At 38.2% G+C, this 16,887-nt stretch overlaps 1 protein-coding gene and 1 pseudogene across 10 annotated transcripts in view; both read right to left on the bottom strand.

The window, feature by feature from the left end:
* Positions 1-16,887, bottom strand: part of ZMYM4 (zinc finger MYM-type containing 4) — a 159,175-nt gene that overhangs the window by 59,011 nt on the left and 83,277 nt on the right. For 7 of the 10 annotated variants that reach the window (XM_050797473.1, XM_050797491.1, XM_050797528.1 and 4 more), the window contains 2 exons: positions 2,062-2,583; positions 260-321 (listed from right to left, as the gene is read on the bottom strand). The exons of 2 other annotated variants lie outside the window; for them this stretch is intronic. In XM_050797473.1, the coding sequence (XP_050653430.1) occupies positions 260-321; positions 2,062-2,583 (584 nt within the window). Of the gene's footprint in view, positions 1-259; positions 322-1,730; positions 1,913-2,061; positions 2,584-16,887 lie in introns of those variants that run through there. One more of the 10 variants, XM_050797533.1, reaches the window with a different exon arrangement.
* LOC126960409 (60S ribosomal protein L5-like) lies at positions 9,633-11,304 on the bottom strand (annotated as a pseudogene).

The following is a 16,887-nucleotide window of genomic DNA, read 5'->3' as shown; positions in this document are numbered from 1 at the left end:
ACTCTATGGACATTCATTAGTGTCCCTATGCCTAAAAGTAAATGTGTTATATGTCCAAATACCAAATACAAACAAAGACCCTAAGAGTTGAGGCTTTTTAGAATGTCTCCAATGATGACCTTACACAAATATTAAGCAAATAAAAAAAAAAAAAAATCAGTGCTCTACCTAATACATTGTTAGAATTTAGAAAGTGACATAAAGAAAACTTTGACACTTGTCACAGTTACAGCAATCTACATACACACTGAAAACTTACCCTAAAGTTTGTTTCTGGGGTTTGTGGTAAATGGGTATGTAATGTTTCTTCAACTTGATTAGCTATTGAAAGGAAAAAAAAACAAACAAACACATGTATATGAATAACAAATCTTATAAAGAGTGACCTAAAAAGCTATCATTTGATAACCACCTCTCTTTTCCAACAAAGATGCTCGTTAGAGTGAATTGGGTCCCAAAAACACCCAAAAGGTATTTTCACTCGAAGTTCTGCACAATCTGGCCCCACCTAACTTTTAGCCTTACCCTACATTTTTTCCTTGCTCAAACCTAAAAAAAAACAATTATTTTTGCTCTGAAAATTGCTTGTGTTTGTTCTCCCCCATTTCTACTTATTCTGTTCCAAGTCCCCTCTGTCTATCCTAATCTTTATAGTTTTCCAGACTCAGCTCAGTCAAAAATTCACCTCTCCTCTATAAAACCCTCCCTGTTCAATAAGTTAAAAATCATCTCTCTTCTAAGAATCCCTAAAACACACTGTTTCAATTATTTGAAAGATATCTTCTTGAACTGCCTTATGACAAGCTCTTCTATCATTGTCTTTAACTGTAAATTAAATCTTATGCTATTCCACTGGACATTGGCACTTCTACTGCCAGACCTGTCTTGTCCATTCTACTACTAGACATTATGTTCCTTGAGAAACATGACTCTCATACCCCAAGAAGGGATACTGGAAATATATACTGAATTATAGAGAAAAACATAGTATATCCTTGCACAGCCTTGTACATACTCAAAAGCTGTCTCTCTAACAATACTGGTTTGTTCTTTCTACCATACATTTCCTAGCATTGTTAGAAGAAATACAAGGACTGGTATAGAATACTCGCTTTCCTTCACAGCTAGTGAACATTTATTGAATAATTACTATTTTACTACACTAGGTTAGGCCCCAAGAATACAAAGATGAGTAAGATAAAATCTGGCCCTCAACTCCTACACTAGTAGGTAAGGTAAAACAAATACAGAACTATAATACTGTGTGATAAATACTATAAATAAATAATGAGGCATGAAAACGCTGTGGAAATATAGATAAGGAAACAATTCATTCTTGATGTAGAGCAGTTAGAATGATGACAGAGTAGAAGAGGTTTATGAGTTAGGCATTGTTGGATAAGAAGTACTTTCACAAGCAAATATACAGAGAGAAAATGACATGCAGGCAAATGGAATAGCAGGAGGAAAGGAAGGCATAGAAGGAAATATATGATATATTCAAGAATGTTAACTACAGCTAAAGTATAGGGTACACCGGGCAAAGAGGCTCAGGAGAAACCTCAAGAAACTTCTAAAACATAAATTAGAATTTTTTTTTTTAAAAAAAACCTCCCTTTCAGATAGAGGTGAGAGTTTATAAACAAAAAATTAAATTAAATTTAAAAAATAAAATAAAAACTCCCTAATTTGGACTAAGTGGTGAGACAGCAGTTTGAATTAGTGCTTACAGCACAAAGAAGTTAAATCCAACTTCAGGTTCCAATGTTCAACCAAAGAAAATGAACAGGTGATTCAAGTATCTTGCCTTTCTCATCAAAACATTGCAACCAGGGGAGGGAGAAATGAGGTTTAGAGCTATTTTCAACCATTTATACCATTACCAAAAGTTACTGGGAGAAATTCAGTCACTCTGCAAAGAACAAGGACAAAAGAAAAATGACAAGCTTACAATGAATTTAACCGTTCATACTTCACTTAACATCAAAAGTAATAAAAGTTATATATTATGATCAGTAATTTTTAATTGTGTTTTATGGTTCTAATTCCAACAATTATTACCTGCTTTATCAAAAAAACTGCTTTTCAACCTTGAATCCAAATCTTTATGGGGTTTATCCAACCGTTTTTCACGTTCATAAGTTAGGTCTCTATTTTTCTCCTTTCCAGAAAATGTCTCTTTGCTGTTTTCTCTTACTAGACTAAAATCTTTCCGTATTGATTTAAAGACAGAAACCTGATCAAACTGTTTAGGAAAGTCTTTTTTTAACTTATTTTGAATTTGTATTTCATTTTCATTGTCTGATTCATGCTGTGTGACTCTTCTCTCTACTTCCAAGCTATCATCAGTATGAATTGAAGACACAAGATTGTCCTTTGAACTAAAATCCTGTTCATCCTCATTGTCACTACCAACGACTGGAATTCCTGCAAGATCCCCAGAGTTCAAAAAATAATCATCTTCATCCAGCAATGAATTTTCAGATCCTGTTTGATTCGGCATTCCATAAGACATGCTGTCAAGGGTAGGAGTTAAGTTGTGGTCTATATCTTCAGACATTTCTGTATCCATGATACCACCACCTTAAAAAGTAAAATACTGTTTAGACAAACGATAGTGCTAAAGACCACAATGATAAGGTTAGTTTGGTATTTAACCAAATAAATATTTTTTCAAACATAATACAGATATTACCATAGTATTCATTTAACACTTTGATATGGGTGTGACAGATATGACTATTCTTATCTGACAGTTAAGGAAACGAGGAGCCAAAACTTGAGTAACTACTTCAGGTTAGAAAAGAAAGCTGTGAGATATAGAGAAAAGAGCACCAACTTCAGAATCAGACATATCTGTGTTGAAATCAAAGCATGATCCTGAAAATCGATGTAATCCTGAAAAGTAAACTCTCAGAGTCTATCTACACAACAGCATAATACTCACCTTGGAGATTAATTTGTGGTGAGGATTAGGATTAAAGGACCTACTAACACAATGACTGACAAATAGAAGGGAATATAAAATGGTATTTATAATTATTATGGCGATTATTCAGGTAAAACTGAGATCAGCACTCAGGTCCTCTGGTCTGAGTCCCATTTTCTCTGCACTAACACTAACAAACACTTATGGCAGTTAATATTTAAACATAAAAATAAATTTTCTCCAACCTAGAATAAAAAATTATTTACTGTTCAAAACTACTAATATATACTAATCTCTCCCATTCCAAAACAAAACAAAGCAACCCCCTAGCCCTACAATGCCCTCATTCATCTTCCCTTCACAAACTTGTAGGAAAAAAATTCTACATAGTTTGCTTCTACTTCACCTCTATCCATTAACCCTTTGAGCTTAATACAATCAGCTCCCAACTTTCCACTGGAACTTTTCTCACTAACATCATCAATGATCTCCCAATGCTCAAAGCAAATTGACTTTTTTCAATCCCTAAGTGGCATATCCCTCATGGATAAAATTCCTTTGGATTCTTTGGTACTCTTATTTCTTCTTACTTTCCTTAATTGCCTTATTAATTTATTTTACACTCCTCTTCTTCTGTTCACATGGCTTCAATATTAGTTTCTCTGCAAGATTCCCATTCTCTTTACTTTCACACTCAGACTGAGCTATTTTGTTCACCTCCATAACACTTACCTTTGCTACTGACTTCCTAAGCACTTAAGCTTAGACCTTTCTTCCAAGATTTCGGAAGTCTACATTCAACTAGCTCCTACACGTTCTCCAACTTAGCATCTCTAAAATCAAAACTCATCATGTTCCCTCCCATTCCAAGCACATGCTTCTTATAATTCCCTCAGACGGTTAACAGATTCACCAAACCAGCAGGTGCTCAAGATTTCCCCCTGGACAAATTCTGTCAACTTTACTTCTTATCTCCCTCAAATCCATCTTTTCCACTTAGCACCTAGATCTAATACTCCACATCTCCTGCTGGATTCTACAATACCTTCAAAGGTATACTAATTCAATCCACATGTATACTCAGGAAGCAACCATACCCTTATAAACTCTATGCCCAGACCAAATTTAATTGGTCCATCAGCAAACAAACTGGAACTGATAAAAACAGAGTGAGGCGAAGACTAAAAATATTAGTGGCATTAGCATCCTTGCTCTGATTTGTTCCTGAAGCCCAGTTACATCCTTCATGTGGCTGGTTCTTCAACCCTTCTCTGGATGCCATAAATCCCATAAATTCCTCTTAAGTTGATTTAAGTTGGATTATCTGTAATCAGGTCCCAACTGATACAGAATCCAAAGGAAAGCTTTCCTGGGCCAGGCACAGTGGCTCACACCTATAATCTTAGCACTTTGGGAGGCCGAGGCCAGAGGACTGTTCGAGGCCAGGAGTTCAAGACCAGCCTGGGCAACATAGCAAAAGCCCATCTCTACAAAAAAAAAAATTTTTTTTTAATCAGCCAGGTGTAATGGTACACACATGCAGTCCTAGCTACTCAGGAGGCTGAGGAAGGAGGATCATTTGAACCCAAGAGTTTGAGGCTACAGCAAGCTATAATTGTGCCACTGCACTCCAGCCTGGGTGATGTGACAGGGCAATCCTCTGTTTCTTTTTTTTTTTTTTTTCTGAGCTTTGCTCAGGTTGCTCTCTTCCTTAATGACACCAGAATTACCTTTCCAAAATATAAGTCATTTCACATTACACCCTCCCTTGAGATTCTTCAATAGCTCCCCACTGCCTGAAGTATTCATTCATTCAGTACATATTTATTAGGAAACCACCCTGTAGTAGATATTGTGCTAGGTTCTAGGGATAAAATGATGAAAGAGATAGGTATGACTCTTCCTCCTCACAGAGCTAGAAAAAATAAACAGAAAATTAGAAACAGTATGAGGGTAAATAATTTGAGTCCATGTCAAAGGGAAGGAGAGAAAAGTTTGTTTATATCATAAGAACGTTTGCTAATAAACATAGAGGCAATAAGATTTGGAAAAATTGTTTATACTTTCTAAAATAATCAAATGAGACAACAGATAGTAAAACAGATGCTAAAATTTTATGAGATGTATGCTGAAGAACTTACAGGTGAGTCATCTCAACGTTTCATCATAAGTAGCTGACCACATAGCACGTGCTCTGTAATTTTTCATGAATGAAAAATTAGGCATTTTATGTAGTCAGAACATTGAGTTCTACAGTACATGAGAAGTCAATACTAAGAAGTAACATTGTAAGCAACTTTCCATATCACTACATTTACTTAGTTAGTTAGTTGGTTCATTTTTTGGGACAGGATCTGGCTCTGTCAACCAGGCTGTCGTGCAGTGGCATGATCTCAGCTTATTACAACCTCCGCCCTGGGACTCAAGCAATCCTCCCACCTCAGCCTTGAGTAGCTGGGATTACAGGCGCACGCCACCACATCCAGCTAATCTTTGTATTTTTTGTAGAGACCCAGTTTGGTCTTGAACTCCTGAGCTCAAGCAATCTGCCCACCTCAGTGTGCCAAACTGCTGGGATTCTCAAATCCCATGAGCCACTGCACCCAGCCCCTTATCACTACATTTAAATTCAGGATGTAGTATTTGAAGAAAAGGGTAGTCATATCGAAAAATGAGATCCCTAACTCACATCAAAAAAATTTTACACATGTATCTAAGTTTAGGCATAAAGAAATAAAACAGTAATATTAAATATAAACTATGGAAGAATTATTTTAATAATATTAAAGAAACAATGGAAGAATTATTTTTGAGTCACAGAAAGAAGCCTTTCTAATAATGACCAAAAATAATCCAGAATAAAAGATCAAGTTATAAATAAAAATATAAAAGATCAAATGTGACTTTAAAACTGGCTAGAGATGAGAAAACACAAACCAAATCAAAAAGATAAAAAGATAAACTGATTTAAAAGGTTTTATTTCCCCGGGCACGGTGGCTCACACCTGTCATCCCAGCACTTTGGGAGGCTGAGGCAGGCAGATCACAAGGTCAGGACTTAGAGGTCAGCCTGACCAACATGATGAAACCCCGTCTCTACTAAACATACAAAAATTAGCCGGGCATGGTGACGCGCGCCTGTAATCCCAGCTACTCAGGAGGCTGAGGCAGAAGAATTGCTTGAACCAGGGAGGCAGAGGTTACAGTGAGCCAAGATCGCACTACTGCACTCCAGCCTGGGCGACAGCGTGAGACTTCGTCTCAAAAAAAAAAAAAAAGTTTTTATTTCATTTTATATCACAAAGGGTAATTTCCTTAAAAGATAAAAATAGGACCTATAGTTCAGTAAAGATATAGACAAACAACCAAATACATATATAAAAGCAAAGGGTTCAAACAAACTTTTCAGAGACAGTAAAATACTAAGGTTCAACAAGAGAAATGCAAACTAATAAAACAATGGGATACCATGTTCACACAGTAAGTTGGTAATAACAAAAAGTTTTGATAAAAGTCTTGCAGCTGGCCGGGCGCAGTGGCTCATGCCTGTAATCCCAGCACTTTGGGAGGCCAAGGCAGGCGGATCATGAGGTCAGGAGATCGAGACCATCTTGGCTAACATGATGAAACCCCATCTCTACTAAAAATACAAAAAAAATTAGCTGGGCACGGTGGTGGGCACCTGTAGTCCCAGCTACTCAGGAGGCTGAGCCAGAAGAATGGCGTGAACCCGAGACACGGAGATTGCAGTGAGCTGAGATCGCACCACTGCACTCCAGTCTGGGCGACAGAGCTAGACTCTGTCTCCAAAAAAAAAAAAAAAAAGAAAAAAAAAAGTCTCGCAGCTATGCTATAGGCCAAAATTGGGAAACTATGGCCCAAGACTAAAATACATACAAAGAAAGTTCAAAATATTTACCATCTGGCCCTTAACAGAAAAACGTTTGCCTACTCCTGCAGTCAAATGCTACTGGTAGGAATGCAAACTGGTACAAAACTAATAAAGAGCAATTAAGTAATATTTTTGATACTTTGAATACACAGAACTCTTGACCCAACAATTCAATTCAATTTTTTTTTTTGAGACAAAGTTTCACTCTGTCACCCAGGCTGGAATGCAGTGGCGCCATCTTGGCTTACCGCAACCTCTGCCTCCCAGGTTCAAGTGATTCTCCTGTCTCAGCCTCCTGAGTAGCTGGTATTACAGGCACCTGCCACCATGCCCGGCTAATTTTTTTTATTTTTAGTAGAGACAAGGTTTCGCCATGTTGGCCAGGCTGGTCTCAAACTCCTGACCTCAGGTGATCCACCCGCCTTGGCCTCCCAAAGTGCTGGGATTATAGGCGTTAGACACCATGCTCAGCCCAACAATTCAACTTTTACAAATTCATCCTGCAAATATAATCTCACAAGACAGTGATGAAAAAGAGCATTTATAGCAGAAAAAGACTGAAAATAGCATATGTGTTCATCAGTGAGGCTAACTTAATTATAGCACACACCTCTAATGGAATATTATATAGCTGTTAAACAGAATGAGGTAGCTTTATGAATTCCCAAGATATGTTAAGTGAAAATTTTTTTTTTTTTTTTTTTTTTTTTTGAGACGGAGTCTTGCTCTGTAGCCCGGGCTGGAGTGCAGTGGCCGGATCTCAGCTCACTGCAAGCTCCGCCTCCCAGGTTCGCGCCATTCTCCTGCCTCAGCCTCCTGAGTAGCTGGGACTACAGGCGCCCGCCACCTCGCCCGGCTAGTTTTTTGTATTTTTAGTAGAGACGGGGTTTCACCGTGTTAGCCAGGATGGTCTCGATCTCCTGACCTCGTGATCCGCCCGTCTCGGCCTCCCAAAGTGCTGGGATTACAGGCTTGAGCCACCGCGCCCGGCCGAAAAAATTTTTTTAAATCTTCAAAATGCACTGGAGATTTACAGCTTTCTCAGAGATGTCAATTTCTTTTCTTTTTTTTTTTTCTATCTTTCTTTTCTTGAGACAGAATCTTGCTGTCACCCAGGCTGGAGTGCAATGGCATGATCACGGCTCACTGCAGTCTCAACCTCCTGGGCTCAGGTGATCCTCCCATCTCAGCCTCCCAAAAAGCTGAGACCACAGATGTATGTCACCACATTCAGCTAATTCTTTTTTTATTTTTTGTGGAGACGGGAGTTTCGCTACATTGCCCAGGCTGGTCTCAAACTCCTGGGCTCAAGCACTCTTCCTGTCTTGACCTCCCAAGGTTCTGGGATTACACGAGCCACAGAACCTGGCCTCAGAGATGGCAATTTCTAACAAAGCAACTGATTTGAATGAGCAATTTTGGTACTTACACAATAAATCTGTAGACTGCATAAAATCTTATGTAATTAAAATATAAGTACTAGTTACATTACTTAACTGAATCAGAATTTGTCTCATCCTTGTGATCCCTATAACCAAATAAAAGAAACAGTTTCTGTTTCTCAGAGCTTATATCAAGAGAACAAAACAGAACACTATGATCACAGTAGCTGAAACACCTGAAAGCACAAATTTCTCATGGAAGATTTCTGGCTTTTAGACACTATGACTATGCTTGGCGTGTATGAGGAAAAGCAAGGATGGTATGGCTGGAATTGCATATATGATAGGAAGAGTGATAAAAAAATGAGAAAACAGAAACAGAGGATAGGTCTATTAGGAAACTGCAAGCAATACGAAAAAATTGCAATCTATGTAAGTGTAAAAGGAAGTTGTTAGAAGACTCTACAGACAAATTAACATAATTTATGTTTTACAAGGATCATACATTTTACACATAGCTTCTGTGTACTATGAAGTGTTCAATGTTATAGGGAGCAGAAGAATGGAAGCAGGAAGACCACTTAGGACCACTTAGGAAGCTACAATAACCCAAGGAAAAACTGGTAGTGAAACCCAAGGTAAAAATAATGGTGGATGTGAAGAATAGTAGTCAGATGTGGATATATTTTCAAGGTAGAGGCACTGCCTGATATGTATATGAGATGCTGGGTATGAAAGGAGTCAAGAACAACACAACAGGGTGTCATTTCTTGAGACAGAAACACTAAGGGAGGACCACACTGAAAGAGGGAGAATGAATAATTTGGTTTTGGGATGGCAGACTTTGATATCCTTCTTAAATCTTCAAATGGAGATATCAAGAAGGCAGTTGGATATATTAGCCTGTAGTTAAGAGAAGACTGGCCAAGTAATGAGACATAAATTTGGGACTCATCAATGAAGAGATGGTACTTAAAATTCATGAGACTAGATAAGATCACCTAGTAAGTTTATTTACTATAGATGGAAGACAGCTGAGAGTCCAGACATACTTCAGTACTGCAAAATCTGGTCAAAATGAAGGAGTCAGAAAAAGACACTAAGAAGAAACAGCTAATAGAGTAGGAGAAAAATGAGGAGGCTAGTGTCATAGAAACTAATGAAGAAAACAGGAGGGAGTGACTTAACCATAATGAATGCTGCTGAGATGACTGATAAAATGAAGACTGAGAACTTAACTTCTAACTTGACAACAGCTACATCAGTGGGAAAATGAGTATGCAAGTCAGAGTGGAGTGATCCCAATACAGATTGAGAGGAAATAACTTGAGAATCCTAGTATAAAATAATTCTTCAGAGGAACCGAAGGAACAGAGATAACTATTCAGAGGCCCTTAATAGAGGTTTTTTTTTACTTTGGCCATGTGTGTGTGTGTGTGTGTGCGCGCGCGCATGCACGCGTGCGCACTAATTTTTAAATTATTCGTAGAGATAAGGTCTTGCTCTGTTGCTCAGTCTGGTCTTGAACTCCTGGGCTCAAGTGATCCTCCCACCTCAGCCTCCCAAAATGCTGGAATTATAGGTGCAAGTCACTGTGCCCGGCCTATTTGTTTTTTTTTTAAATAGATTTTTTTTTAAGATTGAGAATATTACAGCTTTGTAGTATGCTCACAAGAAAGCTCTAATAAAGAGCAATGAGTTCAGGAGGAAAATCTGTGTGTAATAGAGACTGTGATCAGTAAAATGCAAATAGACTTAGATTTTGCAAAAGGAGAATAAAGTTATTTTAAGTAATTTAAGAACAACATTTGTTTGATAATGAAAGTAAATTTCATACTTCGAGGTAAAGTCAACCGTCATTCTTTGTCCCTCTTATGCTTAGTCATTGTTTTAGCAGTATACTGATACTTCTAAGCTATATCCAACAAACATTTCAAGGTATAACCACCAACTAAGGAATTCAACTATCATAAATAAATATTGTGAAATATTCTAATATATTAACTCCTCCTGCACATTTTTGTTTTCCTTTTTATTTTTTTGGGTTTTGTTTTTTGTTGTTGTTGTTGCTGTCCAAAAAGTTTATTGTCTTTATCTGAAAAATCCTCATAGAAAATTGTTTGGTTTAGCTCTCAGCAGCCCGCTCCTGAGCTCTGAGGAAGTTTGCCTTCTTTTGAGTTACCCAATCTTTCTTCTGAGCAAGGGATATTTTGGCATGGTTCCACCTCTTCTTTTTAACTTCTTTCTTGGGCTTCTTTTCATAGACTGGATTCTCTCGTATAGGAGCATGAGCTTTCTTATACATCTCCTCCATCATGTCTGAAGTTATGCTGTTCTTTACGTATTGAGAGAACTGTTTCTTGTAAGCATCTTCCCATTCTTTCATTAAGTAGTTCATGTAATCTGCAACATCCTGGCCCATGATGTGCTTCTGGTGTACTTCTGCATTAAATTACTTGCTTTCAGAATCATAACCAGGGAGTCATTTGGTACTGTGAGGGATAGACAAGCCTCCATCCACAGCGCTCTTCAGGGCACCCAAAACTTTATTGCCAGTGTTAGTTCTGGCAAGGCCTGCATCCAAATAGCAAGTAACGGCACCTGGCTGACCATGACTGTTTTCCACATTGTATTCATCATCAGTCACCTCCACTTGGCATTCACAGATCTTGTCCATGCCAAACCTATTCAAAAGTCTGCGGGCCTACAGCAGGCCAATACAATATGCTGCAGCATAATTTGTCAGGTCAACCTTCACACCGTATTTTGGCAGTTCATTTGCATATGCTGCGCAGACTATCATATCCCCCTCTATACGGGCATAAGCAATCTGACAAATGATACCTCTGTTTGTTACACGAATTATCATCCTGTATTTATGGGTTTTGTATTTATTTTTATTCTGCATCACCAAGCGTTCCCAAGCATAGTAATCAGTTTTACCCTCTCGTCATCTTCTAAATTTCACTTGGTATCTCTTAAAGTAGGCCTTATTCTTAATAACTTTAACAAACCCCATCCTGCAGAAGAGAGACCTGAGTCCGCGGCTCGACAGAGACCTGCGGGCCCAGCAGCACTGGGAGGGGGAAGGGCACATTTTTGTTTTTAATCAAAGCATAATTTTCAGAAATAAACTAGTATTAATAGTAATTTTGGCCGGGCGTGGTGGCTCACGCCTGTAATCCCAGCACCTTGGGAGGGTGGAGTGGGCGGATCACCTGAGGTCAGGAGTTCGAGACCAGCCTAGCCAACATGGCAAAACCCCATCTCTACTAAAAATACAAAAATCAGCTGGGCATGGTGGCACATGCCTGTAATCCCAGTTACTAGTGAGGCTGAGGTGGGAGAATCACTTGAACCTGGGAGGCAAAGGTTGCAGTGAGCCAAGATCGTTCCATTGCACTCCAGCCTGGGCAACAGAGCAAGACTCCGTTTCAAAAAAAAAAAAAAAAAACAAAACAGTAATTTCAACTTTAGAAATCATGGTTCTCTAACAATTCCTTGCGATTACTGCCTTTTTTCTTTTTTTAGATGGAGTCAGGAAGATCACTTGAGCCCAGGAGTTTCAGATCAGCTTGGGCAACATAGCATGAGACCTCGTCTCTACAAATAAAATTTAAAAACAAGCCAGGCATGGTGGCACGCACCTGTAGTACCAGCTACTCAAGAAGCTGAGGCAGGAGGATCACTTGAACCTAGAGTTCAAGGCTGCAGTGAGTTATGATTACGTGACTGAACTCCAGCCTGGGTGACAGAGACTCTGTCTTTAAAATAAATATATATATTAAAAAATGAAAAACAAACAAAAATTATATAAATTAAAAAATGAAAAACAAAAACAAGGTAATTGCAGTTTGTTTTAAATAAAAGCTTAAGTTAGCACTGTGCTTTGCCACAGAAATTTTTTTTTTTTTTTAAAGACAGAGTCTTGCTCTATCTCCCAGGCTGGAGTGCAGTGGTATGATCTCAGCTCACTGCAACCTCTGCCTCCCAGGTTCAAGCAATTCTCCTGCCTCAGCCTCCCAAGCAGCTGGGATTACAGGTGCCCACCACCACGCCTGGATGATTTTTTTGTATTTTTAGTAGAGATGGGGTTTCACCATGTTGGCCAGGCTAGTTTCGAACCCCTGACCTCAAGTGACCCGCCCATCTCAGCCTCCCAAAGTGCTAGGATTACAGGCATGAGCCACCGTGCTCGGCCACTGTCACAGAAACATTTCTAAGAGATGATCTGACTATTACTGCTACTCAAAAAAATATAATTTCCTAAATAATAAAAACCCCTTTATAAGATCACCATGTAATTCAACAGTCAAAGCCAAGGATCATTAAAAATGAAATATAAATGCCTTAAACGTTTATTTTTACTTGGACATACAAAAGCACATTTACCAATCATTTAATATCAGTCAAGATTTTCATAATGGCTATGCTAATATGTCTTTCTTAGCTAAACCACAGGCGGGACACCATAGCTCACACCTGTAATCCCAGCACTTATGGAGGCTGAGGCAGGCAGATCACTTGAGGTCAGGAGTTCGAGATAAGCCTGGCCAACAGGGCAAAACTCCGTCTCTACTAAAAATACAAAAATTAGCCAGGTGCATGCCTGTAATCCCAGCCACTCAGGAAGCTGAGGCACGAGAATTGCTTGAACCCAGGAGATGGAGGTTGCAGTGAGCCAAGATCACACCACTGCACTCCAGACTGGGCAACAGAGGGAGACTCTATCTAAAAAAAAATGAAATAAAAATAAATAAATCACAACCATATAGGCCATCTTCATGACTGCAATCTGAGTTTCTTTAAAATGGAGGGAGAAAGTAAAGACACTTGCACATCCATGTTTTTACTGATTTGCTTAGTTTTTCTAAAGCATTCACATTTTCACAGAAGCAACAGTTTACTTTTCAAAGTAACATTTCACTAGTGTAAAAAAATGTACAAGTAAACTTATATAACTACAATGCCGAGTAATAATAAAGTTTGGGAACAAACACAATAAATCCTGGTAAGTATGCTGAATTGTGTGGCTGTGTCTAAAACTACCAGATGCTCCTCAACAGCCACTCTAGTTTTCTCCTTTAGTGACAGACCCTGATTCTTATCAGAGCACATTTACAATAATAGAAAAATGGTTAAGTCTTATGTATTCCTAAACTGAAAAAGAATCATAGTTATTAATACAGCAATAACCAAACGAAAACTCTACCTGAGAATGGGATAATAACTACAATGTAGTAACTCAGTCTTCTTTCAAGTTGCAGGGATGGACACATTAAGGAACCAGTATTTTTTTAATGGGTTAGAACAGAAAGCGAAGTGTATCATATAGAATGACAATAAGCAATGCTACAAGAAATGTTTGTGTACACACAGAGATACGCATCTACATGTCTCAATGTAAAATATATTTCTAACAGTGTTTCAAATATTTTTTAAAGTTTGAAACCAGTGAATATTTAGATCAATCTGATTTTATAGCTTACCAAAAGGTGATAAATACTAAAACTTGATACATTGCTGATAGAAATGAATTTTATTTTTACCAACTTTAATAGTCAACTTATGCACTAAGGCTTTAAAAATTATGAATTTGAAGTACAGTATAAACCATTTTATAAAACAAATAATTGTTTTTCAATATGAGAACTACTACAACAGACTTTACTTTTTAGAATGATCCCTGTTATTTCTAGTGTTCTGGCAGCAATGATCAAGAAGATTAGAGATATCTATAAACTGATAAAACATTCAGCAATTACCTAAAAACTGTCAAAAGTCTATTAAAACTGAAGCACATCACTGTAATAAACTATCATCTTCCTGAGTAAAATTTTCATATCTTATTACATGTCAGTATTTCAAAGAACATATTACTTTTGTAAGCAGAATAACATAATATTTAAATAAAATAATAAATACAAAAGTCATTTTTGCCAATAATTGCAGAAGCACAATACGACAGAGATATGGGGAGACAGTACCAACTACCCAACTGTACCCCAATCTTTAGCCCCATAAGCATTCCTACGATTCTTCCTTCTAATTCCAAACTTTCTGTAACATAGTTCTGTTACTTAGAAAACAAAAATCTGTATTTTCACCTTCTCTCTTGTCACAGCAGATTTAGCTGATACCCCTTTCTATTCAGATAAACAAGAATCTGTATAAGCCCTAAACCTAATTTTTAACCCTACCCCTCATAATCCAGGAAAAAAAAAAGAAAGAAAGCAATGTTAAAATATTCCTTTATTAAAGGCTTTACAACTGTAGAGACAGGGTAACTTGTACTTTTTTTCCCTCAATGGCATCAGTAAGTTTACAACAACTTCATTTTTTTACTCTGATAAGTTCATTAACAGAATAGACCACTTCTGCTAGAGTTCATACTATCTGCAAAAATGGTCAATAGAGATTTTTTTGAAAATAAAAATAGAAGGCTGGGTGCAGTGGCTCACGCCTGTAATCGCAGCACTTTGGAAGGCTGAGGCCGGTGGATTACCTGAGGTCAGGAGTTCAAGACCAACCTGGCCAACATGGTGAAACCCTGTCTCTACTACAAATACAAATAATAGCCAGGTGTGGTGGTGTGCGCCTGTAATACCAGCTACTCGGGAGGCTGAGGCAGGAGAACTGCCTGAACCCAGGAGGTGGAGGTTGCAGTGAGTCGAGATAGCACCATTGCACTCCAGCCTAGGTGACAAGAGCAAAACTACATCTCAAAATAAATACATATATATAGAGGAAGTCCTACTTAAACAATTTTATCCAGGGCCTATTTCTGGATGGCTCTAAGCTAAGAATGATTTTATATTTTTAAAAGGTTGTAAAAAGAAGGATAAGGAGAATGCAAAAAAGTCATATTTGTTGGTCACAGCCAAGAAAGCTTAAATATTTACTATTTGGCCCTTTAGGAAAAAGGTTTGCTAACACTCCATCTATAGAAATGTTGCTATGTGTGGTTCACACAGTACAACTGGCGTTATGGTAGAGAAATAATATTGAGTTACATAGGCTTAGAAAGTTACTTAGGGAAATTATCTATAGAACTATTTCTTTCTTCCCTTTTTTTTTTTTTTTTTTTTTTTTGAGATGGAGTCTCACTTTGTGACCCATGCTGGAGTACAGTGGCATGATCTTGGCTCACTGCAACCTCCGCCTCCTAGGTTCAAGTGATTCTCCTGCCTCAGCTCCCTCAGTTGCTGGGATTACAGGCATATGCCATCACGCCCAGCTAATTTTTGTGTTTTTAGTAGAGGAAGGGTTTCACCATATTGGCCAGGCTGGTCTCGAACTTCTGATCTCAGGTGATCTGCCCACCTCAGCCTCCCAAAGGGCTGGGATGATAGGTGTGAGTCACAAAGTCTGGCCTCTATAGAACTATTTCTGAGTTAAATTCAAAATCATACAGAAATTGTAAGTTAGGCACTAGTTACAATATTGAAGACTGATCATAAAACATTCCACTTCCAGCCACCATGGTGCAGTACTGGTTCCAAAATAACCCTCCTGCTGCTAATAACTAAAAAAATCAAACAAAATATGAAATACCTCTTTTCAGTCTATGGATGAGAAGTAACACAAGATTGTGATCATGGAGAAAAAGGAAACAAATGAAGTCAGCCCTAGGTTCACCAAAGCCTGGGAACATGTAGCAAACACCAGTAAAGAAAGAGAAAATTCAAAACAGAGCACAGCAGTCTCACTAAGCCAAGGAGACTAGAGGCAGAAGCTGGAGAAGGCTGCAGCAGCTGGTATCTGCAAGACATATTACCAGAGAAAAGACAAATGCACAGAGAAAGAGCACTAAAAATTGTTTGGCTGAATAGTAATCTACACATGCACTGAGTGAAATCCTCACTAGGAACAGAACAACTATCAGGGAACTACAAGCAGAAAATTACCAGTGTTGATACAAAGATGAGGAGACTTTTGAAATCTGATTAACCTGAATGATGAGACCTTGTCACTAAGTGAACTGGCACAATCACACAATGAAATATTATTCGGGGCTTAAAAGAAAAGAAAGCTACCAACCCATGAAAGAAACTTAAATACACATTACTAAGTCAAAGAAGCCGATTTCAAAGGACTACATACTGTATGATTTCAACAAGACATTCTGGAAGAGGCAAACTGATGGAGACAGTAAACAGGCCAGTGACTGACAGGGGTTAGGGGAAATGAGGGATGAAAAAGTGAAGCACAGAGGATTTCTAGGGCAGTGAAACTATTCTCTATGATACATACTATAATGGTGGATACAGGTCATTATACATTTGTCAAAACCCATGGAATGACCAATACCAAGAATAACCCTAATGTACACTATGGTAATTGAGTGATGACAATATATCTCAATGTAGGTTCTTCAATTACAACAAACAAACCACTACAATTCAGGATGTCCATAGTGAGGGAGGCTGGGTAGTAAGGAGGGGAGATAGGAAAACTTTCTGTACTTCCCACTTAATTTTATTATGAACCTAAAATTGCTCTAAAAAGTAAAGTCTACTTAAAAAGAAGAAAAAGAGACCTTGTCAAACACCTGGGACAATCAGTAAAGCCCTCTGAAATGTCACACATTAAGAATAGGGCTAGCTGGATGCTGTGGCTCACACCTGTAATCCTAGTAATTTGGGAGGCTGAAGTGGGCAGATCGCTGGAGCCCAGAAGTTCAA

Source organism: Macaca thibetana, chromosome 1 (genome assembly GCF_024542745.1).
Source record: "Macaca thibetana thibetana isolate TM-01 chromosome 1, ASM2454274v1, whole genome shotgun sequence".
Lineage (NCBI taxonomy): Eukaryota > Metazoa > Chordata > Mammalia > Primates > Cercopithecidae > Macaca > Macaca thibetana.
This window is presented reverse-complemented; position numbering and strand designations above follow the sequence as displayed.